This window comes from Pagrus major, chromosome 13 (assembly GCF_040436345.1).
Source record: "Pagrus major chromosome 13, Pma_NU_1.0".
Taxonomy (NCBI): Eukaryota; Metazoa; Chordata; class Actinopteri; order Spariformes; family Sparidae; genus Pagrus; species Pagrus major.
Genome location: NC_133227.1, coordinates 22,683,670 through 22,708,637, shown reverse-complemented (window position 1 = coordinate 22,708,637; position 24,968 = coordinate 22,683,670). Strand labels below are relative to the sequence as shown.

Here is a 24,968-nt window from a genome sequence, read left to right as displayed (position 1 = left end):
CTTATATTTTCAGTTCTGCCTTCTTGTTTTAACTCGACTGATTGACTGTTGAGTGTTTATTCTGTAATATTGTCTTCCTGAGTTTCCTGCTTTTGCTTGATTGTCAAAGCACTTTGTAAACTCTGTTTTTAAAGGGGCTATGTAAATAAAGTTGATTACTATCATTATTATTATTATTATTATTGATATAATTAATATCATCAGTAGTATTATCATAACTTTACAACTTGTAGATTGATCAATTTATAGAAAATGTGTATAGTATTTGTGTAGTAAGACGCTTAGTGGTGGTGACGTTTAGTCTGTTGATAGCCAAACATTAGCTTTTTACTTCTAGCGATTTAATTTACGCTTCGAAAATCATAAAAGTGGTGTTCACCTGTGAAGATTATCTTCCTGAATTAAAATATGTAAGTATCATAAACTTGTGTTTGTCACAGAGTTAATTCTCGGCGATAATCCAAAATCCAATTCAAAACTCCCATAGGCTTTTTTTGTCAAGGGAACCAGGGTGATGCTAACTTCCGGGTTAGCATACAGAATTACGTCATCCCTCGGCTGCGGCTGTGATTGGCTCATGAGCCCCACCAGTCCCACCCAACCCCGTTCCAAACACACGCACACACACACACACACAGAGGCACAGAGAGAACCCAACATGGCTGAAGCGGAGGGAAGCGAGTTAACTTCTGGAGGGATTTTTCAGGAGATCTTCACCTCCCCGCTGAACCTGACCCTGCTCAGCCTCTGCTTGTTCCTCCTCTACAAAATCTTCCGCGGAGACAAACCCCCAGAGCTGGGCGAGGTGGAAAAACCGCTGCCCAAACTGAAAAAGAGGGACTTTACCATCGCAGACCTGAAGCCCTACGATGGACTGCAGGACCCGAGGATCCTCATGGCTGTCAACGGGAAAGTGTTCGACGTGACCCGGGGGAAGAAGTTTTACGGGCCAGGTAACGCTGCCCGAGCTGACCCAGGTGTTGAACGACCTGTTTCTGACGTAACCACGCCGACGGCAAGCTAGCGTGAAATGGCCGATAAGTTAAGCAGTGAAATTTTAGTTGAGTGACAGTAATTAAGTGGTTTTAATCAACAGTTGGTTGTTTTGGTGTTTGTTTAAGTGGAGTTTTGTAACTGTGAGCTAACGCCACACCCCCTCCGGTTTAGCTAGCAGCAGAGATCTCATTTCACAACAGAGGAGCTGCTGTAGCCTTGAAGCCAGAGATCGTCTATGAAATAAGTTGAGTTACTCCGCAGCAAAACTTTGCAGCCGCCATGTTTTTTTTTCTTCTACTCAATAAATCAGTGTTTTGGTTTTAATGATGGCTTTGATGACATTTGATTTGACGCAGAGGAATCAAGTTTTTAAATCAACACAGACCTGTGTAGAGAAGATGTCAACGTTATTAGGTTAAAGGTGCACTATGTAGTTTTGGGGATGGGATTTTAAGGAGAAAGACCTTTTATTGACTGATTTTTTTTATCTAAACAAAGTCTCTTCGTTTTCATGACGACACAAACTGACCTTAAAGGACAACACAATTTCATACTGTTTTACTTTGTTTATGTGTGGCGGACCCTGCCACCTTTCTAGCTTCAAACAGTGTTCTGGACCTTATTTTCCTCTGAGAACAGCTTGTTTATTTAGTATTGGGAAAAAAAATGTGTTATTACCTCATTGATATTGTTGAGTTCGAGTTTGAATCTCTTCTCCAAACTACACACTGCCCCTTTATAGAATAATACTGCTTTTCCACCAATGTTAGCGGGTCTACATGGGTTTTTTAAACCCCATTCCCACTTCCCGCAAGCAAGGCAGCCCGGCTGTGATTTTTATCTGAAGCATTGCGTTGTCCGTTAATGACGTCATGTTTCACGTCACAGATGTGCCGGAAACAGTTGTAACAGAAGAGAAAACAACAATAGACCCATTGTGAAAGAAGCGTCTGTAACACACCCCCATGTCATAATTTGAGCCATTCAGTCCAATAACACTTGGAAAGTCCAGAAGAGCCGCACAATTAAATAATTTTATTCCCCTTCAAGTTAGCCGGGCACTAAACCGGAAGTTAGCCGGTCGGCGAGCCAGGTATTTTCATAGCCGGGAGGTCGAGCTATTTTGGCTTCAAAACATCACTAAGCAGCTTTCATCCCCAAATTTCTTCTTTATTTACACGCCACCACGAGATGCTGATAACGTGTCATCACTTCGCGTGGTGGAATTTAATGTGGTCACCCGGGTCTTACGTTTAGATCAAAGCCGAGCCGAAGTGAAAAAAAACCCTGGTCTACTGCAGAGTCAACCCGGGTGTAACGATCCCATTGTATGCAAAAGCCAAATCTTAGTGGGTGTAAGTGGCATTTTTGACCAGTGGAAAAGGCGTATTAGTTCACCCAAAAATGAAAATGAAGTCATAGTTGACTCATCCTCACACAGCTTCACAGCTGTTTTTCTGTGAAGCTCCAGAAATGTTTTGTGGGTTATGAAACTTCATCCCACTTTCCATCAGTATGTGGTCGAGTAGATGATGATTGAATGATGGTGAATTTTCATTCTTGGGTGAACTTATCCTTTTAATAATTTGTATGTCACACAAAAATGACATCAGGGCTGCAGCTTGCAACTAAAACATCAAAAATGGTTTAATCTGATGATTTTTTACGATTAATTACTTGGTCTTGGCAAGATATCAGAAAACTGTAGAAATTGACCATCACAGTCAATTTGAGCAAATGTATTGATTTGTCCTACCAACAGTTCAAAATCTATTAGAGGATACTTTGTGTACTGTTTTGTTAAGACAAGAAAAAGCAACAATTTTTCAAATTTGAGAAGCTGGAATGATTTTTTTTTTTTTGGCAAATTATTGAAACAATAAATCAATTATCAAAATAGTTCCCGAGCTTTTTGATTTTGATCAACTAATATTTGCAGCTCTAAATCACAGAAACAGACTGAAAGAATACAAGCTTAAAGCACAAATCATGTCAATGTGAAAATAACAACAAATTTTGTTTCCAATCTCTTAAATAACCCTGCTTGGATGGTCTCATTCCCCAAGTTGGGAAGATGTCCAACTTCGATGCGTTCATGGGCTTTAAATTCATAATGTGGGGAAAATTTGGACGCTACAAAGAACATATTTTAAGCAAGTTGTTATCCAAAGTTTTTGCTGTTTCCAAATTGTTGTTCTGACTTGAGGTGGTGTTCAGCTGAATCTCAGTTCCCAGTCAGGAAGAATCAGATTAACAACAACTGAATTTAATGAAAAAGTAAAATTGATCTGAAAACTGTACAGAGTTCAGTCAGTAACTCAGACACCTCCTCTTCTCTCAGACAGGAATCTGCTCCGTCATGCCTCATTTCTGTTTCCTGGAAACAGACGCAGAGTTAGACCTCTCAGTTTTTATCTTATCTCAGATTGTAACCTCTGTTGCGTGTAACCTCTGGCCAACATGATTGCTCACTGTCATGCAAACTTTTCTCAGTGCACTGAACAACCAGCCCTGAAGCTGAAAACCCTGCATGTTTTATAAAAATGATTTAGCTGATTTAAAATGCATCCACAGGCAGCGAGTTTGGGTAATGAGGCCAGGTTCATGGTGATGAATAACACGACATGAAGTTCCTGTGGCTCACTGATGTGTTTTTTTGTTTGTTTGTTTGTTTGTTTGTTTGTTTGTCCTGGCATAATTTGGCTAAAAAGACACTATTTTTAGAGAGATAAATTATTTTTGGTTCAGCTCTAGAATATCAAGAGGCTTTAAATGACCTTCTTGGTTTGTCAAAGATCTTTGTCTGGGTTTGTATTGTTAGGAAACACGGATGCCGAACTCAACATCAGAATACTAGAGGGGGAAAAAAAGCTGTTATTTCTGCTGTCGTTGCTTTGCATCCACCTCACCATGTGCTCTGTGTGTCTTTAACTTCTCACAGAGGGGCCGTATGGAGTGTTTGCAGGCAGAGATGCATCCAGAGGTCTGGCTACGTTCTGCCTTGAGAAGGAGGCCCTGAAGGACGAACACGACGACCTGTCCGACCTGAACACCATGCAGCAGGAGAGCCTCTCCGAGTGGGAGACTCAGTTCACCTGTGAGTAGAGATGTGACGGCGTCAAACTTTCAAACTACACTTCTTGTAGTTAAAAAATATCACTGAAAATACAAATTTATTAAGCTGATGTTTGTTTAATACAATTAAACTGATGCTAACTTGTTGGACAGAAGCATCAGTTTAATACCAGGTTGCATGTTATTGAACAGATAAAATAAACTAATTTTTGTGATCAGATATTTAACTTGATGAGAAATGATGTTACATGAGCAAATTCCAGAAAAGTAAAAAAAAAAAAAAACCTTGAAAAGACCTCGACTGTCTCTTCTGGACGTAGGAGTCGTGCTTGTCCCTGAACCTCTGTCAGGGAATTCGTTTTCATTGAGGCTGTAAATAATTGACTCTTTCTCTTTTCACATCACAGTTAAGTACGACTACATCGGCAAGCTGCTGAAACCAGGAGAGGAGCCCACAGAGTACACAGACGACGAGGAGGGAAAAGACAAAAAAGCGGACTAGAAAACAAAAAGTGACCACGAGGGGGAAATGATGGATGCCTTAATGTTTGTAATTTTGATGCCTGGTGCCCGTTTGGCATCCTAGTATTTTTTTGGTCCATCGCAATCCTGGATTTTATACACCGACTGAATTCCATTTATCTCCGTTACTCTTGTTTGAAGGTTGGATGGCATTAATGGTTAAATATACTGCATTGTGATGTAGAGCTGCGTAGTGTTGTTAGAGTTTAGATCAGTTACCCTAAACCTGAAAATGGATCGGACCAACTCAAACGTTTCATGAAGCTACTGGCGGTTGTGTGTCCCGTAGGAGTCTAAAGAAGGAGATCAGTTTTGATCAGCTACGTCACATCAGTGTGGCTGCAAGCTCTTTTGTATACTCTGTTAATATCGCTGCAGATCTATCGCTGGTTGTACACATTCCTTTCATCCGAGGTTTGGCCACGCTAGCATTGAAAGAAATCACCTCAGGAAGTAGTTTCAGTCAAGATTCTAAAAAATATGTTGAGGATCTGGCGCAGCGGGCAGATTTGAAGTAAAATTACAAGAGCACGACTGATTAATTATAGGGGCCAATATCGATATTAGGGAGTCAAAGACTCAAATGTGGTTATCAATCACTCGTGGCAAAGATATGTATCTGATAGAGGATATTTTACTGCCCAACAATGACCTTTAATGTCTAAAATGACATCAGTGCACTGAAAAAACTAAAAAATACTTCTGTAAGGTGTGTGTCTTCTCTTTAAACTCTAAGAGGATGATGACATACAGATGTTTAATCTACCAACCCATCAAATGTATCTGCTGATCTGAGCTGTCTTGTTCGATTTCCAGTGTGGATTTCTGTAGGAAGCCATTACACTTTAACTAATCCTGATATTGTGCAGCGTTCACAGATTTTCTGCCATCGTAACTTTGTTAAACTTTCAGTGACAATCCAGGTTGCAGAGGCTGTTGTGTTTTCTCCAGAGGACATCTCAGTGGTCCAGTGTGGCGCAGTGACGTCATGAAAAGCGAAGTGATAGAAATTCGATCGACACCAATTTTAAAAGCAGTTTATCTTGCATGAATGCATACATTTTGCATAAACAGAAGCGTCTCAGTTATGAGGGTATGATAATATTCCTCTCTTTAGTATTCCTGTAGTTTTTGGACTGTAGGTTTGTAGGCAGTCGTATTGTTAGTGTTCACAACTGTTCATGACATGGTGCAGAGGAAATGTGTCAGAAAGTTCAAAGTAAATCAAATAGCTTCACTTAAAACACTATAAAGTCCAAGCTGCTGCCAGTTAACTCCTGTTTGCAATTTTAGTGAATGTGATTTTCAAAATCACAGAAGAAAAATCATTTAATTTAAACCCCATTCAGCTAAGATGTTTTGTTTACATTATTTTTTGACACTAATTCCAAGGACTCGCTGTTTTTAAGAAATATGTTAAATGGTCTGTTCATCATATTTTTCTTTGCCACCGTCGTCCCTGTAAAACTGGAGAGATCAGCCGCTTTCTGTAAAAAAACAGATTCAATGAGGGAAGCTTTGTATGCCTATACAAACATAAACTAAATGTCATAATACTGTTATAATCCTTAAAATGATATTTTGATTTAATAAAGAAAATTACAAAAAATACGACTTGATGGGCTGTTTATGTCATTAACTTTTTATAAGATTTTATTGACTGTGTACTGAAAATGAATGAAATCACACAACATGTTGACTTATTAACAATATTCTGTCATGACTGGACTGACGTGCAATACGTTTAGCATAAAACAGACATACAGTATACACTCTGCTGAAATCATCAATCTTGATCTATTTTTAACTTAATGATCCTATTCAGTACCTTTTTATAAAACACTTTCATTCCTTGTTTGACCTCTATAGTTTTCTTGCCACCATGTTGGTTTGAAAGCATTGCAGCAGACAAAAAGAATAAAATATGTTTGTGGAGTGGCATCTATCCATGTTATCTGTAATAATTAGATTGAAAATCCATATAAACGATTCAAAAAATGTATAATTTGCCTACTCTTATAGGACGTTATCCTCGATAATGTTACAGTTTATTCATATAGCGCTTTTCATATATTCAAATACATTTTACATGATCACATTATAAATGGAAATGACACATTAAGAAAGAAATTTTAAAAAAGAAGAAAAGAAATGTCATCAGAGATTAAAACCAACACAGTAAAAACATGAAAAACATCAACATCCTTAATTAAATGTTGATTCGGTGGTGAACAGTTAATGTATTATTAACAGTGGCTTGTAATTTAAAAGTTTCAGATTTTTATTTTATTTTGTTTGTTGTCAGCCACTTTTTCTTCACAATTTCAACAATAAAAAAACCTGGTGCCCACTTAAAGCAACATATTTAGTACACTTAGCTTGTGATTTAGTATTTGGATGACTTCAGACTGATACCTTCTATATCGTAAATGTGTTAGACCATTAAAGGTGCACTATGTAGTTTTGGGGAAGAAATTTTGACAAGAAGAGAAAGATCTTTATTGACTGATATAACTTAAGTTCATTTACTCAAGTAGTGACTTAAGTATAAGTTGAAGGTACTTGTACTGTGCTTGAGTATTTCCATTTTCCGCTACTTAAATCTACTCCACTACACTTTAGAGGCATATATTTTACTTGTTAAAGGTGCATTATGTACTTTTGTGGAATACATTATAATCAGAAGAGAAAGATCTTCATCGACTGATTTTTTTTTTTACGCCTAAACAAACTAAATAAACAAACTTTCTTTAATTTCATTCAATGACTGAATAAACTTGATTAACAATCAGATTTTAATGGACGACAAAGTTTCATATTGTTTTACTTTGTTCGTCTTTGGCGGACCCTGCCACCTTTTCTAGTTTCAAACAGTGTTCTGGGGACCTTATTTTTTTCCTCTGAGAACAGCTAAATATTTTAAAACATTCAGATTCAGAGTTGGTATTTCTTCTTTAAAACTACAAAGTGTCTCTCTGAGGAAGAAAAAAAAGTTTGTGTCAGAAGTGGGATTCGAACCCACGCCTCCATTCGGAGACCAGAAGTCCCGTTTCACCGGAAGGAGATCATCCTTGAGTCTGGCGCCTTAGACCACTCGGCCATCCTGACACGGTGCTAGGTAAGGCATCTAATTGCACTTTTATCATGAATACTATAATTTAAGTCAGTGGTTTTTATAGGTGTCGTATTAGTAACAGAGATAACTAGTGATAGCTATGTGCGTGTTTTACTTTACTGAAGTCAGAAACTGTGTATTTCTCTCCCATTTTCATACTTTTCGACGTCTGGTTTGCGTGTGCGCATGCTCACAACCGTAACTTCCGCCGTGTGTACGTGCGGCGGCCATATTACACTTCCGTTCTTCAAGGGTATCTGAAGGCACCGGGCTAGTCAACATGTTCAGGTTCGCTAAAGCTGCAGTCAACCTCACCGGTAAGGAAACAGGATACTCTTAAAAATACTAGTTGTTTGTATGTATTCAAGGCAAAAGTAAGGTTAATATCAGTCAGCTATACGTTGGGCCGACTGTCTTTGGTCTGTGACCGCGGTAAGCGTGCTAACATCAACAGCCTACTGCTAGCCTGCTAACATTAGCAACTCCTGTTAGTGTCGTGATACGTCTCAAAATTATGTTATTTGTGGTATTAAATGCCCTGAAATATCTTCTGTAAGTTTAACTACTTTGTTGAGCAACAAAGCAACTGCTCTAAGTAGCCTTTTAATATTTATCGAGGTGACATTGTCCGAGTCACCGACCTGTGTAACTAGCTAAAGATAATGGTGAGCTAATATTAACGCTCTTGTATGTTTTTCCTTTCCGAGTAGTTATGGGTACATCTATTAGTTATCAAAAAATAATAGACTACGTATAACAGTCTAGCTAATGCAAGTGAAATTTGACCGATAAAGTAAGGGCAAATGTGGACAGGCTTCTCATCTGACGAGCTGTTTTAGAAACCATTTTGAAGAGCTGTGGACTCAGAAGTTACCTTGTCCTGTTTGCAGACAACACTTGAGTATAAGTATTTACAATTTCAATTTATGATCTGACATGATCAGTAATAATAATAGGGCGTTTTTACTGTCCTAAACTGATAATGTTACTTTTTTGGTGACAAACAATGCAATAACTTGCATACCCAGTATATCTCAAACCATTAAACCTGGTGGTTTTAGAGATCATTTAATCCAACCTTTAAATAGTTGTTGGTTTCTTTTACAGTAGGTGGTTCATTTAAAAAGGGGGTCATAATAAAGGGATCATTTTAAATTATTATGTGACTTATAATGACAATTTGAGTCAGAATATCCCTCTTCCACCTGCACCATAATTGTGTAACTGTTTTCAGTTATATTGTTGTTTAGTTTGTATACAGTAACAGTGTAACAGTACTGCAAAAGGCCACAAACAGCAAAGTGACACAGAAGTAAAGTTAGTATTAATGTATTACATAAATGCCAGTCATAACCATGAAGACTGTGTTTTGTTGTCGTCCAGGTCAGGCCGGGAGGCAGGTGAGGCATGGATCTACTGCCCAACCTAACTTCCACACCAAGTACGGCACTGGTGTGATGGTCAGTGGAGCTGTCTTCTGCGTGTCTGTGTGGTCATACGTAAGTAGTTTCTTCCACATTACATTCATTTATAAGTATGAGCTGAACAGACAAATACAGTCAATACTGAAAACCTTCAACTTAAGTAAAGTGGCTGGAAAATTGCAAAAAAATTGAAGTTTCTTTCTGGGCATGCTGATCACAACCTAGTACACAAATGTATAAAATGGATTAGATATACTAAGGCCTGTAATACGTGTACAGATGAATAATTACAGATAAATGACACTTTGAACTCTGCTCTTCAACCGAAAGTGATTGTGTGATTTAAGTGTGTGCTTACACTTTTGTCATTCTTTATTCAGTTGCATTACACAACAGGCATTATTTATCAAATGATGTTTATGACACATTTGTCCCTGAACACATCTACTAACCACTGGGGGGCGAACTGTGCATGGTTTTTGACATGTCATACAAGTCTGAGACTGTTTTTAAGTTTTTATCACAACTTAAGGTCTTAAAATGAGTTTTTATATGTATTTTCTGTCATTCAGTTTCAAACTTTGATACAGATACTGTGGATTCTTAAATCTTTGGCTTAACTCTGGTGTGACATTGGATTATACACTAAATCATTTCTTTCTTGTTTTACAGTCTTTATATTAGAAGAAATAGTGTGCCATTGCTCTTCAAAAAATTGTTTTCTGTCTTTGTGCAGGTGCTGACTCAGACTGGCATCACCTGGAATTTGTCACCTGTTGGGAAGATCATGCCCAAAGAGTGGAGAGAGCCCGAGTCAGAGGAGTGAAGGGCCACCATGACAGAACTGCATCCCACCTAATAGACCTTCTGGTTGTACAGATGAATAATGAATATCTGCGTGTTCAGACAGTGAATACCTGTGTTTATTCCAACATGTTACTTTGTTCAAATAAATTAAATGTGATTCTACTGACCTCTGTTTCTTCTTCTCTGCTGTACCATTTAATACCACAGCTGTCCCTCAAGCTGCCAGTGTGTTTCTGGTTCCCCAAGTTGGCATATTATTGAAAGTCATGAAAAAATTTACATCTAATTATATTTATGAATACACATATTTACCACAGCAAGTTAATGGAAACTGAAAAGCTGTTTGTTTTTTATCTGTTTACCATCCCATACCAACAAAAGGGTATATTTTTTATACCCTTTTGTTGGTGTACATTATTATTATTATTATTATTATTATTAGTTTGTTTAGGTGGAGCTAATAACTACTTTCAATAAAGCACAGATAGCTTAGTGGTTTCCAACATTTGGGTCCGGATGAATTAGAGGGGTCGTGAAGCATTCGTGGGTGAAAAACAAAATATAAACTTCTAAAGCAGAAAACACTGATGTTTTGGATCTAATCTTAGTTTTTGTTGTGAAATGTTAGGTAGTTTTAGCTCTTAAAGTGGGATTACTAACAACTAATCTGAATCAGAGGCCTATAACTGAACCCTATTCGTTAAAGGTCACAAACCAAATAGTTTGGGAAGCACTTGATTAATTGTCAGTCTTGTTACATTTTATTAACTGATCACTTTTTTAAAGTAAAATCTTATTCTGAAAACTTATCAGTGACTCCAGCTGTCATAAATCTGGTTAAAAAGTACAAGTATTTTCAATATAAAAATGTTATGACTTTTCATAACCCTGAGAATTTCAACACTATGTTTTTGCTATTTTTCTGTAGCCATGGGGGAAGAAGTACTCAGATTTTTTTCCTGAAAAGTGCACTATGTAGTTTTGGGGAAAGATTTTTAATCAGAAGTGAAAGATGTTTTTTATGCCTAAACAAACTAAAAAAATACAATACGTCTTTCTGAGTTTATATTATTACCTTATTATTATTGTAAATATTAAAATTCAGAGTGTGAATTTATTCTCCAAAACTGCATGGTGCATGGTACAGTGTAGAAATGGTTTGTTAGAGGCTAAAGTCATGCATTCAAGATTTTACTGAAGTAGAAGTACAAATTATGAGCACCAAAAGTACCAAAAGTACTAATTTTGCAGAATGCCCCATTTCATAACAATCTGTGTAATTATCATTATACTATTGGATTATGGCTATTTGTGCATTTATATTAATGTGTATTGCGCTTTATATAGCGAATGGTCGAAAAATTACATTTATTTATACATATTTTATATATTTATTTACTTCAGATTGTACTCGAGTACAGAAGGCTACTCGAGTAAATGTAGTCTTACTTTGAAGTTGAGTGAGGTAATCAGAGAGAGGTGTGTACGTCACAGAACAGACAGGAGCCACATCCAATGGAATGCAAAGCTTTCCTCCCGCTGTAGCCAATCAGCAGCAGGGGGGTGTGCTCCGCCCCGCCCCGCCGCTGCTCCTCCGCGCTGCGCTAAGGTCATCGCTGCCATTCGGTAACTGAACAGCCGAAGGAAGCGGAGGAGACCCGGCAAGGAAGGTGCAGGCAAGAACCAGCAACACAACCAACATGTCTCTGTCTAACAAACTCACCCTGGACAAGGTGGACGTCAAGGGGAAGCGGGTCATTATGAGGTGAGCGTTTTATTACCTAGCTAACGCCGCTATTCGTGAATAGGCTTAATTTGACGTTAGCTAGGTGGCTAACTCACATTTTGAGAGATGTTCTGGTCCACAAACCAAACCTCTCATGTGGACACACACTTGCTTTATACTCCCGCAGAGTTTATGTGGAGATGTTAAAAGTGATGGTGAGCGGTGTGTGAGTCAGTTCAGACCAACGGGCAGAGGACAGGAAGTGAACTTGGTTGGTTTGTCACGTTTTCCATCCATGTTACGTGCCCGAGAGGAGATGCTGCATGGATGCAACCCAGAGATGTAGTCAGAGTCAGACCTTGACATTAAAATGCATTATCACTGCAGTAATCCAACATTTTATGCTGTAATGAAATGTAATACATACGTGAGATTGTTTTGATAGTATAAGGAAGCTCATCAACCATCCAGGTATTATATTTTGATCATTTTGAGTGCAAAAGCTTCAAATTATGTGCAAATTCACAATCCACATGGCCCTAAGTGATGTCTTCAAATTGCAGGAAGTGGAAGCAGGAAACACCGAAAACTGGGTCGCCTCTCTTGCTCAACTACTTGAACAGTTAATAATTGGTTGCTCATCAAAAGAGGAAATTATTACTCCAGTGTTACTGGACTGATTCAGCACTAATCTGATTTAGTGCCTTGCTCGAAGGCAGTGCCGTCCACATAGGTTTTAATCCCTTCCTATGTAGTCCAAGTACAATCTCTTTACCTGGAAGGATGTCGTGCTGCCTGGCTCAACAACCTAAATCAGTTTTTTAAGAATAAAAAGCTGCTCAACTTATCTGAAATGCAGCACTGTCAGGTCATTTTTTTTCCTCTGCTCGCTTGATATTTCTTCTGGTCATTGATGAAAGTGCACTTGAAACCGACACCCTCTGTAGAAAATGTCAAAGGGCCATTTTAGTTTGCTCAGCCGGGTGATGCAATGACAGGCGGCATAGGACAAGGTTCACCGGCAGCAGCAGCAGCCCCCCAGCTCGCCCTGCTCAGTGTTAAAAGGTCACAGTCACTCGATGTTGAGTTTTTCTCTGTGCAGAGACTAACAATGAGATGATAAGTCACCGCACCTCACACCCCGGGCCTGTCATAGCTTGTTGTGTGTTTTGTTTTATGATCTTCCAGCTTCAGACAGAGTGCATTGTGTGCAGGATCATTTGACCGGAAGGGGAAGTAGAATCATTAGCCATACAGGGTGCAGAAGTTTGTGCTACTCCCCTGATTGTGAGAGCTGCTGGTCCAGAATTAAAAAGCAGGAAAGTGGGACGTTGCTGTAGAGACCCGGCAGTGCCTGACAGAAATCTGTTCAACAGCCAAATCCAGCAGAGGCCAAGAACTGACTTCCTAGAGAGCCATCGCACATGCTTGGTCTTCTTCTTATCATATAGCTCACAGTAGCATCATTAAATGTGCAGTTTATTCAGCACAAGTTACTGTTTTACACACAGACATTTATTAGAGACTGAAACTGTCTCATTGGTTGAGTTAAACTCAAAAATGGAGCCAAAGAAGCTCCAATAAATTACAAGAAAAGTGTAAAATAGCGTTTTAAATCCTGGCACTACCATCCCGCTACTAATGACAATAAATTGGTGGTATTTCTATCAATCGATAATGAAATTAGAGCTGATAAATAGAGCCAATAATACGAACAAGTGCAGCTTCTACACCCTCTGATACAAGGTTCAGGAGGTATGAACCTTTAAAGTTGGTGTCTGATCTGCCAAAAAAATACAGAGGGGAAGAAGAATGTCAAGCTGCTGCACTTGGGTCAAATATGTCTTCACCAGTGTCGACATTTTTTACAGATTCAGAGGAAGACAACACTTTTTGCAATTTGCAAAACAGGTTCAGGAAGGAGTCTACAATAAATGTTATTAAGAGTTCCAGGCTGTTAAATCATCCATCATTCCTCACAACATGATAATTGCTAATTAACTTATTTTTAAAATTAAAAAATGTGAAATGATCAGTTATCTTCAATCATCAAGGTTTAATTCATCCAGTGAGCCTAAAGAGCAGCGCCGCCTCTGAGAAAAGCCTCAGTCCAGTTTCTTTTGTTCAATGACTTGCAGATCCACATGCAACAGATGGAGCGACATAAGAGCGGAAAACTACTGCAGTTGTTAGACGATTCTCTCTATTTGGGAGCTGTTGAGCCACTGAATTGCTGACAGTGGGGTTTCAGGCTCAGACAATGGATCGCTATTATAATTGCAGTGGGTGCAGCGTGTGTGTGTGTGTGTGCGTGCAGGCTGATCATGTGTCTCAGTACATCAGGTCCTCAGACAGAGAGGAGGGAGGTGGTTGTGTAACAGCCTGGAGTACGAGGGATGCAGCATGTTCTCGTGCAGCGCTGCATGGCTGCGTATGCATCCAGCTCAGTGGGAGGGGCAGCGTATAGGCACTGATGCTGCCAGCGAAATGGAAGTGTCTAAACGCGTCTGACTGTATTTTGTATGGATGCCAATAATCCTACATGTAAAACAAAGCACTGCAGCAACAAGTGAGGGGTGGATATTTTTAGCATTGATAAAGTAATATTTTCTCAATTTCTGTTCATTCAGAATTTAAATTCATTTATTTTTGTGTGGATCTTCCAATGTAAAAACTTCTTTCTTGACCCAATCCTCCCATTAAAAAGGCTTCTTCTCCTGTCTTTGGATTGTGATCAGGAACTACAAATCATACAGTTTAGGAGTCATCAAAGTAGTCAAACGGAGCAACATTTAATTACTCAAACCCTGCATATTAAAACATAAAAAAAACCAAAACAAACCTTATTCTACATTGATAATGTCAGACTACATGTTCAGTTTATAGCTGAAGAACTGCAGAAATGTGGAAGTCACAAAAAGCTTCTGTAATGCATTGAACATCTCTTGGTCTACTTCTTTCTGATAATAACATTTTTTTCTCTTTCAGGGTTGACTTCAACGTCCCAATGAAAGACAAGCATATCACAAACAACCAGAGGTAAAGTCCGTCTAATTCTGAAGCACGCTTTCTGTTCTTAAAGTTAAAATCATTAAGCAAACTATTAACGTCTTAAATGAAATAAACGTTATCCTTTCACAAACGAAACAATCATCATGTTCTTTAGTCAGTTAGATAAAAGGTGTAAGGATTGATGGATTTAATTTTGGGTTTCATTTTTAGGGTCAAGGCGGCCGTTCCCAGCATCAAACACTGCCTGGACAAAGGGGCCAAATCCGTCGTGCTGATGAGCCATCTGGGCCGTCCTGACGGAAACTTTGTGCCTGAGAAATACTCTCTGGAGCCCGTCGCTGCCGAGCTCAAGACCCTGCTGGGAAAGTGAGTTGATGGACTGAATAACTGGATTCCCTTCTTTTAACACGTTCAGGTTACTTCTTAAAGAATAGAAATCAAGTAATAAACTTTAAATATTTGTATGTATTTGTATGAGCTACCATTTGGCTTTCTAGTTCATCCAACCTAAATTACTGCTATGATGTAAAAGTATTAAATCATAGCAGTGTTTCTTGGGATAATTATTTCATGATTGTCTCCATCAGTGTCTCTTCTCATTGACTTTGCTCTGTCGAGCCTGTAAGAAATCACTGCGCACACATCCTCACTGGTCCTCTGTGACTCTGCAGGGATGTCACCTTCCTGAAGGACTGTGTGGGTGCGGAGGTGGAAGCTGCCTGCGCTAACCCCGCCGCCGGATCCGTCATCCTGCTGGAGAACCTCCGCTTCCACGTCGCCGAGGAGGGAAAAGGCAAGGACGCCTCTGGAAATAAGGTGAGGCTGCCTGCAGTCTGAGGGCACAGTTAATGGTGTTTGGATATTTAGTGTATATATGTTACCAGTGAGAGTCAGAAATCAATTGTTAAGCTCATATCATGTAATTATTAGACTTTATTGGTCTCAGATCAATAAGTTATTCAATTATGGAACTGTAGTCCATTGTTGGGTTTCCAGTCCATTATGTTGTTGTTAGCGTCCTGGTCTCTGAATCATCCATGGTTTGGGTTAGTGATTGGTGGTCATACTGCTCAACTGGGCCACTTTCTATCTGATTGGCTCGGTAAACACTAGTTTTGAAAACCCTCTGCAATCCAAAGCATCACAAATTAACTACTTTGATGTCATCTGGACAGTTTCAAGGCTCTGATTAGGCTGTTTGGTGTCAAATCTGTCTGCTCTGGCTGTCAGAGAGAGAACAGCAGACTCTGCCTCGAGTCTCTGTCCAGCAGAATTTTCTCGGTCACCTGAAGGAAAACGCACAGTCACTCCAGCTGCAGTGTCCCTCTGAAATAGCTGCGTCACCATCTGATGATGTCATAGTCAGGAGTGGTGCAGAGACTGGTTGTTTCTGAAATCACCTCAGCGTTTCAGCCTATGAGTTTCTCGTTCATTATGCTACTACAGATGGTCTGATATAGCTACAGATCCACACTCAGCTCCTCAGACACTGTATGAATGTTGGTCCTGGAGTGACTCTGCAGCTTTGACCTGCTGACATTTATCCTGAAGGTCAGCGGGTTGTCCTGGCTGGACGTGTTGCTTTTCCTGTCCTGAGAGGCCTGACTGGTATGTGGCCTGGTGGGCTGGTTTCTACTGTACAGCTCTACTGTATCAGACAGGAAACTCTATTTTTAGTTCATTATATGAACATTTCTCAGTGACAGAGTTTATATAATCTCACTGGTTGAGTCAAACAAAACTTAGTAAGTTTGTCCCAGCTCCATAAGTATAAAAGAGGCACCATAACAAATACAAGTATCCTTTCTAACACAGCAGTTTTTATTCTCTAACTGTATCTGTCATGCGGACTGAGGGGAAAATGTAGGAGGCAGTAACGAAGCGTGCAGCGCTCATCTGACATTTAAACGACACTGAAGAGCTCTCTTAACCTTTTTCTGCCCTTCAGTCACACAGTCTTGACCTCTGCCTGTTAAAGTGCAGCAGGAACCTGATCCACAATGACTGACTGATCGTACGGACACACATACTTGAACAGATGCACCTAAAGGCCCCAGAAAAGGAGCAGAAACACCTTAATTTAGTGACAAAAAACACACTGAAACATGCTTTGAATCTTTTTTATAGAAAGATAATGAAACCGATGCAGCAGCTGCTCACAACAGTGATTTTCACCCAACACTGCTGTTGAAATAAAATGGAAATATGGCTTTTAATTAATAAATACTGAACACTTTGAGAAAGAATTAAAAAGAATAAAGAATAATAATAAAGAGAGTCCCTCGCTTAGAAACAGTCAAATTGTTTTCATCTGCTTACCAGTAGTTCCTCAAATGATAACTGATCTCTTGTGAGATACAAACTTCACAGAGACACACTACTTCTTTCTTTCTGTTCGTCTCCGTCCTCCTCTCTTCTTCTCTAAACTCTTTCTTGTGTCTTTCTGTCCCTCAGACTAAGGCCACCCAGGAGCAGATCGACTCCTTCAGGGCGTCTCTGTCCAAACTCGGAGACGTTTACGTCAACGATGCCTTTGGCACGGCTCACAGGGCCCACAGGTGAGCCGGCTGTGTGGATACAGTGGAGATTAATGGAGGACAGCATCTATGATGATATATCAGAAATATCTGCTGGTTTTTGACTGGATTTTCTTTCATCCTCTTCCTCTGCTCCTCTTTCCTCTCTTCTTTCTCCTTCTCTCTCCCAGCTCCATGGTGGGAGTGAATCTTCCTCAGAAGGCGGCTGGTTTCCTGATGAAGAAGGAGCTCGACTACTTCGCCATGGCGCTGGAGAAACCACAGAAGCCCTTCCTGGCCATCCTCGGAGGGTGAGAACTGTTCATTTCCACAATTCATCAAGTTTGAACTTCAAACAGTAAACAGACCTTGGTCAAAACAATGCCAGGAACTGCATTTGTGGTGATGTGTAGGGAAGGAAATACTGTACAATCCAGGAAAGTTGAGTTCAAATAACAGATTTTGGTGCTAAACCAATCCACAGAACTACTGACACAGGATTTTATGTCTCTGGGAAGTTAACACAACAAGAACTAGAGTGATGATTGTGAAGTAAACAGTGGAAATACAATATTTACATTACAGTCATTTACCAGCCGTTTTGTTGGAAGTTGAGCCTAGTTTGGCCTTTTTTTCTCGACAAACCTCAGTTTTTTTTCATGCAGGACTAAAGTCCGTCAGAACTTACCTTTGCCAGAACAATTGAACCCCAGCAGAACATTAATATTTTACCTCCTACACTGTGTTGTACATTGTGTACTTGGTTGGCGTGGGACTAAAATCTGCTTTACAGCACAAAATGATACCAATTTTAACTGTAGTTACATTACATACAGTCTTCTCCCTCTCCTGCGGTTCAGGTATCATCACACAGCAGCTTCTTTTTAAAATACCCAGGTGACCATCCAGGAATAGAGACGATAAGCTCATTATGTAATCTGTGGTGTCACTTGTACACTGCTCTCTTCAAGACGCTCACTGCTCAGCTGTTAGTGCTCAGATAGAGAGCAGGCAGAGATGAGAGATCACACACAGTGTTAGCATGTTGGATAAACAGTTATATTTTTCTTTATTTGTTAAAGCTCTTTCCCAGCATTATTACCTCAGAAATAGTTTTCGGGTTGTTTGGCTGATGAAGTTTAAAGTTAAATCATGTTCAGTGATAACGGCAATAACTTGTTTTCCCATGTGAGCATCAAAGCATTCAAACTGTGTTTAGTAGACAGTGAAGGGTAACTCTGTTTCATCTGAAAATACAGAGATCATGTATACAAGACATAAAACTACAGGCGGGACTGAAGTGGTCACAGTGTACAAAGACGGCCAAAGAAGACGGTGAAGATAAAAGTTTTAACATAATAACCGCATCAAAACGCTCCCAACTTAATTAGTGTTTTCATCATGAGCTGGCAGAGCGCTACTTCCTGTGGTTCCTTGTCTCTGGGGTGCTGCAAGTGGTTTTATAGTTTCTTGTGTTGTGGCGTCACAGCTGAATGAACACAGAGGAGACACGGGCTGAAGCTGCTGTAACAGACGCTCAGTTTAACCGAGCTGCCAGCGGCCACATGTGGGATTTGGCCTCATGTCAGAGTCCGTTTTAGCCTGAGTCCATTGTACAACCGTCACCTCCGCTCAGCATCGAGCGACGCAGCCAATCACCGTCCTCCGGTTCACAAACAAGAGGATGGCGACCGTTGGTGTGTAATGATTAGACAGCAGTGAAAGAGCAGAGAAATCGTGTGTTTGACGACTGTAATTCTGTCTGAATGCTCAAAGATATTTTCATTAGTGAGTTGACGATCTTATTTTATGAATACTGATTTTTGGTGGAATTGTGTGTGTGTCTGTGTGTGTGTCTCTGTGTGTGTGTGTGTGTGTGTGTGTGTGTGTGTGTGTGTGTGTGTGTGTGTGTGTGTGTGTGTGTGTGTGTGTCTGTACAAACTGTCGTTACTAACCGACATAATTAGTGTTATGATACATAACACCTTCAGATGAAGGGGCTGGGTCAGTGGGGGTGTGTTGCTCCAGGAGCCAATCAGGTGCTGTTAAAAAGATCCTGGAAGTTCAGTTTGAGTAACCGATTAATGCTTTTGAACAGTTATCAGCGGCCAAAACACTACACAACAGTTTATTATACTGTGAGTCAGTTTTACCACTCTGGAAAGTTATGATGTCGGCAGCTGTTTTATCTTTCGTTGTGACAGTTGTGGGGTTAATGCTTTAAAGCTTCAGCAATTAATCAATCGATCGATTATACAAAGAATTATGATCTGAGGCTGTTAGTGACATTTTTTAAATAATTTCTCAGAAGGGTTTTACATTTGTATTAATTTAAATGTCAGATTGTTTTTGTTTTTTGTGTCATTGCATTCCTGAAATGTTTAAATCCTGGTTCAACCATGTAAAGCGCTGTTTAAATAAAGTTTATTGCTATTATTAATCGACATAAAATTAATCTCCAACTGTTTTAAGTGTTTTAGTCATTTTTCAAGCAAAAATGTTCAATAAATGACTAGTTCTAGCTTGTTAATTGTTAATTTTTAGTGCTTTTCTTTGTCTTATATGAAAGTAAACTCTGGGTTTTGGTCTGTTGACCAACCCAAAATCAAATCAAATCCCAGGTCATACATTCTGTTGTAGCTATGAACCAGTTGAGTACTGAATGTACATCTGTCTTGTTTTTTCTCTCTATATGTGTGTGTCTTATCTATACTGATGTGTTCTGCCTCTCTCTGTCTGTGTTTCAGAGCGAAGGTGAAAGATAAGATCCAGCTGATCAACAACATGTTGGATAAGGTCAATGAGATGATCATTGGCGGCGGCATGGCCTTCACCTTCCTCAAAGTCCTCAACAACATGGAGGTGAGGACGACGACACGGAGAGTATCACTGACAGAACATTTAAATCCAGCGTAAAATCACTTTATATCTCTCAAATACACATGAACCATAACTTGTTATCCAATGTGGTTTAATCAACATTTACGTGAGATCATATGACTACGTATATTTGAAAGGTGTCTGTGTTTTGGTTTTCTAGGCCACAGCAGGCAAGTTTTTTTCAATAAAAAAGCTGTAAATACACACCGTACATGACCTGCTCAACACCAAACAGCTGACAGAGAGAAGTAGCGACCAGCTGGCGAACATAGTGGAGCATTTAGCAGCTGGAGAGCCACATTTTCTCCTCAGGACTTAGACGTCAGACTTGCGTCCAGACCAAAAACAGAGCTATAAGAGAGTGAATATTGGAAAGGCAATTATTTTTCTATTTACCTCTAAATAGCCAGTGTAAATTAGACATTTTACAACAGAAACACCTAACAAGGTATTTACAATGAACCCATGTCAGGCAAAGAAAAATAAATCTGTATTATATTTCAGGTGTTTCACAATTTCCGTGTCTTCACCACTCAGCCAACCTGCTCTCGTCATCGAGCTGCTGGACTCGCTGTTGAACGTTGGTGGTGTTCAAACAGACCTGTGAAATTTCATTGCTTTGTTCGACAGAAGAGACTGAGAGTCACGTTCACGACCCGAGTCTGACTTCTGACAGGAAGATTAGAGAAGATAAGCTTTTTGTCTAAAGGGTCAGTTCACTCAAACTACATATTTTCCTAATTTCTCAAACAAAGATACTGCGTGAGGTGAAAGGGACAGGTACATGCCGATCTTTTAAGTTAGTTATTGTTTGGCATGATGGTCAGCAGTTGAAACAGCAGCAGTATCCGTGACAAACAGCTCATAGAGGTAATGTAGGTACTTAAATACACGCCCGATTGTAGTGTCAAGAATCATACTCCTTCTCCAGGAAATATCATCGTATCTGAAATCATTTGCCTGAGAATTGACAATTTTAAGTTTATTTTAGTATCAAATTAATTCAGTGATAGTCGTTGGTACATTCATGGGTAGTTTGCAAACAGGAGCGCCTAACAGGTAATTTGACATACTTTTAATGGTGGCGATTATAAATAAAGGCTCCAGGGTAAAATTATAGTTCCTGTTTACATCCCCCAAAGTTGGAACAGCCCTCTTGGAGCGTGTTTATCTACCAAACAGAGGTACAACGAAGAACAATAATAGAAGTGACTAAACGCATAAATATAAACCCTTTTTTAAGGTTGCACTAAAAATATTTTTGGTATTACTGAGGCTCAGAATGGGATCTGGATAATCCACTCTTTCTGTAGTAAAAAGGAGCTCCAATGAAGTCCTTAATAGAGCAGTCCGGAGAGATTCTGCTGATTTCTTTTTTCTGTCCTGTGAAAACCACCTTCAGTTTCATTCACCTCTGTTGTGTTGTAGTGGAGGTGGAAATCTCAGAGACTGATAACTTAAAACGTGCACAAATAAAACCAAATTATCTGCATGGCGAGATACCGCTGCAGTGTGGAAATCTGTTCTTTTGTAATTTGGGTGAACTGACCCTTTAGACAAAGACTAGTTGATTCAAATCTTTTTGTGAGAAGTCAAACGTGTGTTATCAGCACGATTCTGAATCTCTTCTGTGACACGGACAAAACAAAGTGGTTTCAAAACTCTGTTTGAACACCACCAACGTTCAATACTCCTGATTTCTAAAAGCTAACACGTCTTTTATTTTGGTCAAATAGTATTGATAATCTTTAATGTCACACAAGAATGTGCGTAGACTTGTTTAACTTAGAATTAGTAAAGGTCTTGTAGAAAATACCAACAATCACAGAACTTTCTTACCTAGTAACTAATCAAAGAAAGATCCTGACTGGTGGGTTTGTCTGCTTTTTCTCCGCTTGATTTTTCAAACACAGACAACTTCTGGTGGTGTTGGGAAGGCTAATTTAAACCTATAAACATTTTAAATTTATGGTGAATTATCGAAAGAAACTCCTGAATCAACCACAGCACGATGTACGTGTTTATTTGCAAAACAATACAAAAGAAAATGGGGGAAACTTCTGCACATATGTTCTTAATTTCACGTCTTTTGTGACCTGCTGATATCTTGTCTGTTATTTGTCGTTGTGCAACACATCACAAACCACCTCCTAACTCTTAAATAAGTCTGCTGTGTGTACTTAATGTTACTTTTCTCTCCCGTCAGATCGGTAACTCCCTGTACGACGAGGAGGGCGCCGGCATCGTCAAGGAGCTGATGGCCAAAGCAGAGAAGAACGGCGTCAAGATCACGCTGCCCGTCGACTTCGTCACTGCTGACAAGTTTGATGAGCACGCCAAAACCGGCACTGCAACCGTCGCTGCTGGCATCCCCGCCGGCTGGATGGTGAGAAGATTTTTCTGGAGAGCTGACACTGACAGATGGTCCTTCATTCATCCAGACAGAACGCATTCAAGTTGAAATCTCACTCTGTTGGTCATTTTCTCTGCAGGGTTTGGACTGTGGACCAGAGAGCTCCAAGGCCTACGCAGAAGCCGTGTTGAGGGCCAAGCAGATCGTGTGGAACGGCCCAGTCGGTGTGTTTGAGTGGGAACACTTTGCCAAAGGGACAAAGAACCTGATGGACAAAGTGGTTGAGGTGACCGGTAAAGGCTGCGTCACAATTATCGGTAAGAAAAACAACAGGGGAGCTTCTGTATCTTTGTCTCAGTCGTATTTCTTTGTTTTAATAAAGAAGTCGTCACATAAACAGGTTTTTTTCCACTATGACCAGATTTGCTGACACAATATTTAAAACTGTTCGATGCTGAAAACCACAGAAAATCAGAACTGTTGTTTTACAATAAAAGCCATCCTGTCGTCGGATTGTGACATACTTTTAATGTTTAAAGTGATTTCCTGTGAATCTCCTGTGCGTAGGTACAGTAGGTCATTTGAATGCCGTGAGAGAACGGCGGGCTCCGTCACGAACAATAAAAACTACTAGAGCTGTGATTAGTGAACGTAAATGACACAGATTTATTGAGAATCTTAAAGGATGAAAATCTTAAAAGTGGTGATATTTTTGTTGATATTTTTTTTTGCAAATAAAGATCTGTAGAATAGTTTCAGTCCTTATCCTTTAACAATTTTTCAAACTGGCTGCTGTCGTTTATTTTACTGCATTGTACTTTAACAGGTCGTGTCTCCACCACAAACTCTTTCTTACGAGGAAGCTTTTGTTTTAAACAGAGTCCAAAGCTCTCTGAAGCATTTAATGAACTCAAACCTCCGTAACTTTTGGTGACATAGCTTGGCTATCGTGTCACAACTGTCAAAACAAATATAACTTGAGCTGCCCTGCCGCCTTGCACAGGTCTTTTAAGATGTTGTAATAACCCTTAAAGGTGAAACATACGACAAGGAAAGGAAAGGAAAGGAAAGGAAAGGAAAGGAAAGGAAAGGACAGGAAAGGAGGATCTAAACGCGCACTGGCAACCAAAACCGGATCAAACTGTCTAAATGCGCAACACTGATCATGCATGAATCAAGATTCTGTTATTGCATAGCCTATTTCTCACCTCAAATGTTTTCAAAAACATTTCCGGTGAGAGTTTCTCACCAGGCCGCCGTGTTGAAAACGGAAAGAAAAAAAAAAAGCTCACACAGAGGAGGTGTGACTTCATGACTCTGCTATATTTTTATGCAGCAAATAGTTGTTTGCTGCATTTATTAATGCTGAAAATGTCACATATTTAACCTTTAAATCCTGTATGTTTGTTTGTGTCCAGGTGGGGGCGACACTGCCACCTGCTGCGCCAAGTGGAACACAGAAGACAAGGTCAGCCATGTGAGCACAGGAGGCGGCGCCAGCCTGGAGCTGCTGGAGGGTGAGCGGCACAAAAAAACAAATCAACTCGCATCATTTCATGTTTGTGTCCTGAAGCTTGACGATGACGCTGACTGTGTGTCTCTCTCTGTGTCCTCAGGTAAAGTCTTGCCCGGTGTGGACGCACTGAGCAGCGTCTAAACCTCCCCATCAGCCTGCTGGTGTGTGTTTTTGCGTGTGTGGAAGTGCGTATGTACCTCGCGTGTATGTGTGAGAGAGGTGTGTCGCTACTCAGCCAGACTGCTGTTTACTCCTGAAACCTCCTCAGTGTGCAGAAACAGCCACACCTGCCTCACCTGCCATTTAATCTCATGTTCAGTCTTTGTTTCGAAGCTGTGACTCACAGGAGGATTGTTTTCTTTCACCCGCTGTCTGTAACAAGAAGAGCCTTCTTCTGCCTTACTTTTAACACGCTGATGAAACTCATCAAGTCAATCTGCTGGGATTACAAGTCACGTGACGGCTAATGGAGACAGAAACGGATCAAATGGCTCGATGAGGTGGAAGCTGTTTATTTTGCTCGGATGCTGAATTTTCCTGCTGAGACACTACTGTGTGTGAATGTGTGTGTTGCTACGTCACTTTTGCATAGCCACCCTGGTAACGTCACCGCACCACCCTCATACAGTATATATATATATATTGAAACGGTTCATGTGATGTGTGCGTGTGTACCTAGACGTTATATTTTCTGTCTGTCCACACTAACTATCGCCATCGGCTCTTGTCATCCGTCTTCTCTGGTTGTTCTGACTGATCTGTTCAGGATAATAAAAACCGTCTCTGTGTAAAAACTTTTCTCTGACTGATTCTTCTTACTCGAGGGCTCTGTATGAAACGGCAACTCACCGTACAGTGGTGTCATAACACATTAGCCCAACGTACCTGACTGTACTGACCCAAGGACCCAACCCAGAACCCCCTCCCCCATGGATGTCCTCTGTGACTGCCTGACTGAAAATAATCATTCCTCTCATAGTCCACAAAAATTCTTTCTCTCTCTCTTTTTATTATTACAGTCTTTGT

General features: G+C 40.0%; 3 protein-coding genes and 1 non-coding gene across 4 annotated transcripts; 3 read left to right on the top strand and 1 right to left on the bottom strand.

The window, feature by feature from the left end:
• Nucleotides 1-601: 601 nt before the first annotated feature.
• Nucleotides 602-6,204, top strand: pgrmc1 (progesterone receptor membrane component 1). Its single transcript, XM_073478856.1, has 3 exons — nt 602-953; nt 3,938-4,093; nt 4,479-6,204. Exons 1-3 carry the CDS (start codon nt 659-661, stop codon nt 4,571-4,573), a joined length of 546 nt encoding a protein of 181 aa, XP_073334957.1. The 5' UTR covers nt 602-658; the 3' UTR covers nt 4,574-6,204.
• Nucleotides 6,205-7,590: 1,386 nt separating this feature from the next.
• On the bottom strand, nt 7,591-7,701 carry trnal-caa (transfer RNA leucine (anticodon CAA)). Its single transcript has 2 exons — nt 7,664-7,701; nt 7,591-7,636 (listed from the first exon to the last, which is right to left on the bottom strand). It is a non-coding gene; the product is annotated as a tRNA-Leu (tRNA).
• A 219-nt stretch (nt 7,702-7,920) lies between these two features.
• cox7b (cytochrome c oxidase subunit 7B) lies at nt 7,921-10,105 on the top strand. Its single transcript, XM_073478857.1, has 3 exons — nt 7,921-8,025; nt 9,092-9,207; nt 9,869-10,105. Exons 1-3 carry the CDS (start codon nt 7,989-7,991, stop codon nt 9,956-9,958), a joined length of 243 nt encoding a protein of 80 aa, XP_073334958.1. The 5' UTR covers nt 7,921-7,988; the 3' UTR covers nt 9,959-10,105.
• A 1,413-nt stretch (nt 10,106-11,518) lies between these two features.
• Nucleotides 11,519-24,736, top strand: pgk1 (phosphoglycerate kinase 1). The gene is made up of 11 exons (XM_073478750.1): nt 11,519-11,704; nt 14,654-14,704; nt 14,888-15,043; nt 15,349-15,493; nt 17,132-17,235; nt 17,385-17,504; nt 19,941-20,055; nt 22,280-22,459; nt 22,566-22,743; nt 23,845-23,943; nt 24,043-24,736. The coding sequence occupies exons 1-11, from the start codon at nt 11,640-11,642 to the stop codon at nt 24,081-24,083; spliced, it is 1,254 nt and encodes a 417-aa protein (XP_073334851.1). The 5' UTR covers nt 11,519-11,639; the 3' UTR covers nt 24,084-24,736.
• The last annotated feature ends 232 nt before the right edge of the window (nt 24,737-24,968 follow it).

What these genes read in the sequence shown, in the direction of transcription:
- pgk1 (XM_073478750.1), top strand. Translation starts at nt 11,640, where the DNA reads ATGTCTCTGTCTAACAAACTCACCCTGGACAAGGTGGACGTCAAGGGG. An exon ending in CTCAAGACCCTGCTGGGAAA is followed by an intron (nt 15,044 to 15,348) that starts GTGAGTTGATGG and finishes GTGACTCTGCAG; the next exon opens with GGATGTCACCTTCCTGAAGG. An exon ending in AGGCTGCGTCACAATTATCG is followed by an intron (nt 22,744 to 23,844) that starts GTAAGAAAAACA and finishes GTTTGTGTCCAG; the next exon opens with GTGGGGGCGACACTGCCACC.
- cox7b (XM_073478857.1), top strand. Translation starts at nt 7,989, where the DNA reads ATGTTCAGGTTCGCTAAAGCTGCAGTCAACCTCACCG. An exon ending in AGCTGCAGTCAACCTCACCG is followed by an intron (nt 8,026 to 9,091) that starts GTAAGGAAACAG and finishes GTTGTCGTCCAG; the next exon opens with GTCAGGCCGGGAGGCAGGTG. An exon ending in GCGTGTCTGTGTGGTCATAC is followed by an intron (nt 9,208 to 9,868) that starts GTAAGTAGTTTC and finishes GTCTTTGTGCAG; the next exon opens with GTGCTGACTCAGACTGGCAT.
- pgrmc1 (XM_073478856.1), top strand. Translation starts at nt 659, where the DNA reads ATGGCTGAAGCGGAGGGAAGCGAGTTAACTTCTGGAGGGATTTTTCAG. An exon ending in GAAGAAGTTTTACGGGCCAG is followed by an intron (nt 954 to 3,937) that starts GTAACGCTGCCC and finishes AACTTCTCACAG; the next exon opens with AGGGGCCGTATGGAGTGTTT. An exon ending in GTGGGAGACTCAGTTCACCT is followed by an intron (nt 4,094 to 4,478) that starts GTGAGTAGAGAT and finishes TTCACATCACAG; the next exon opens with TTAAGTACGACTACATCGGC.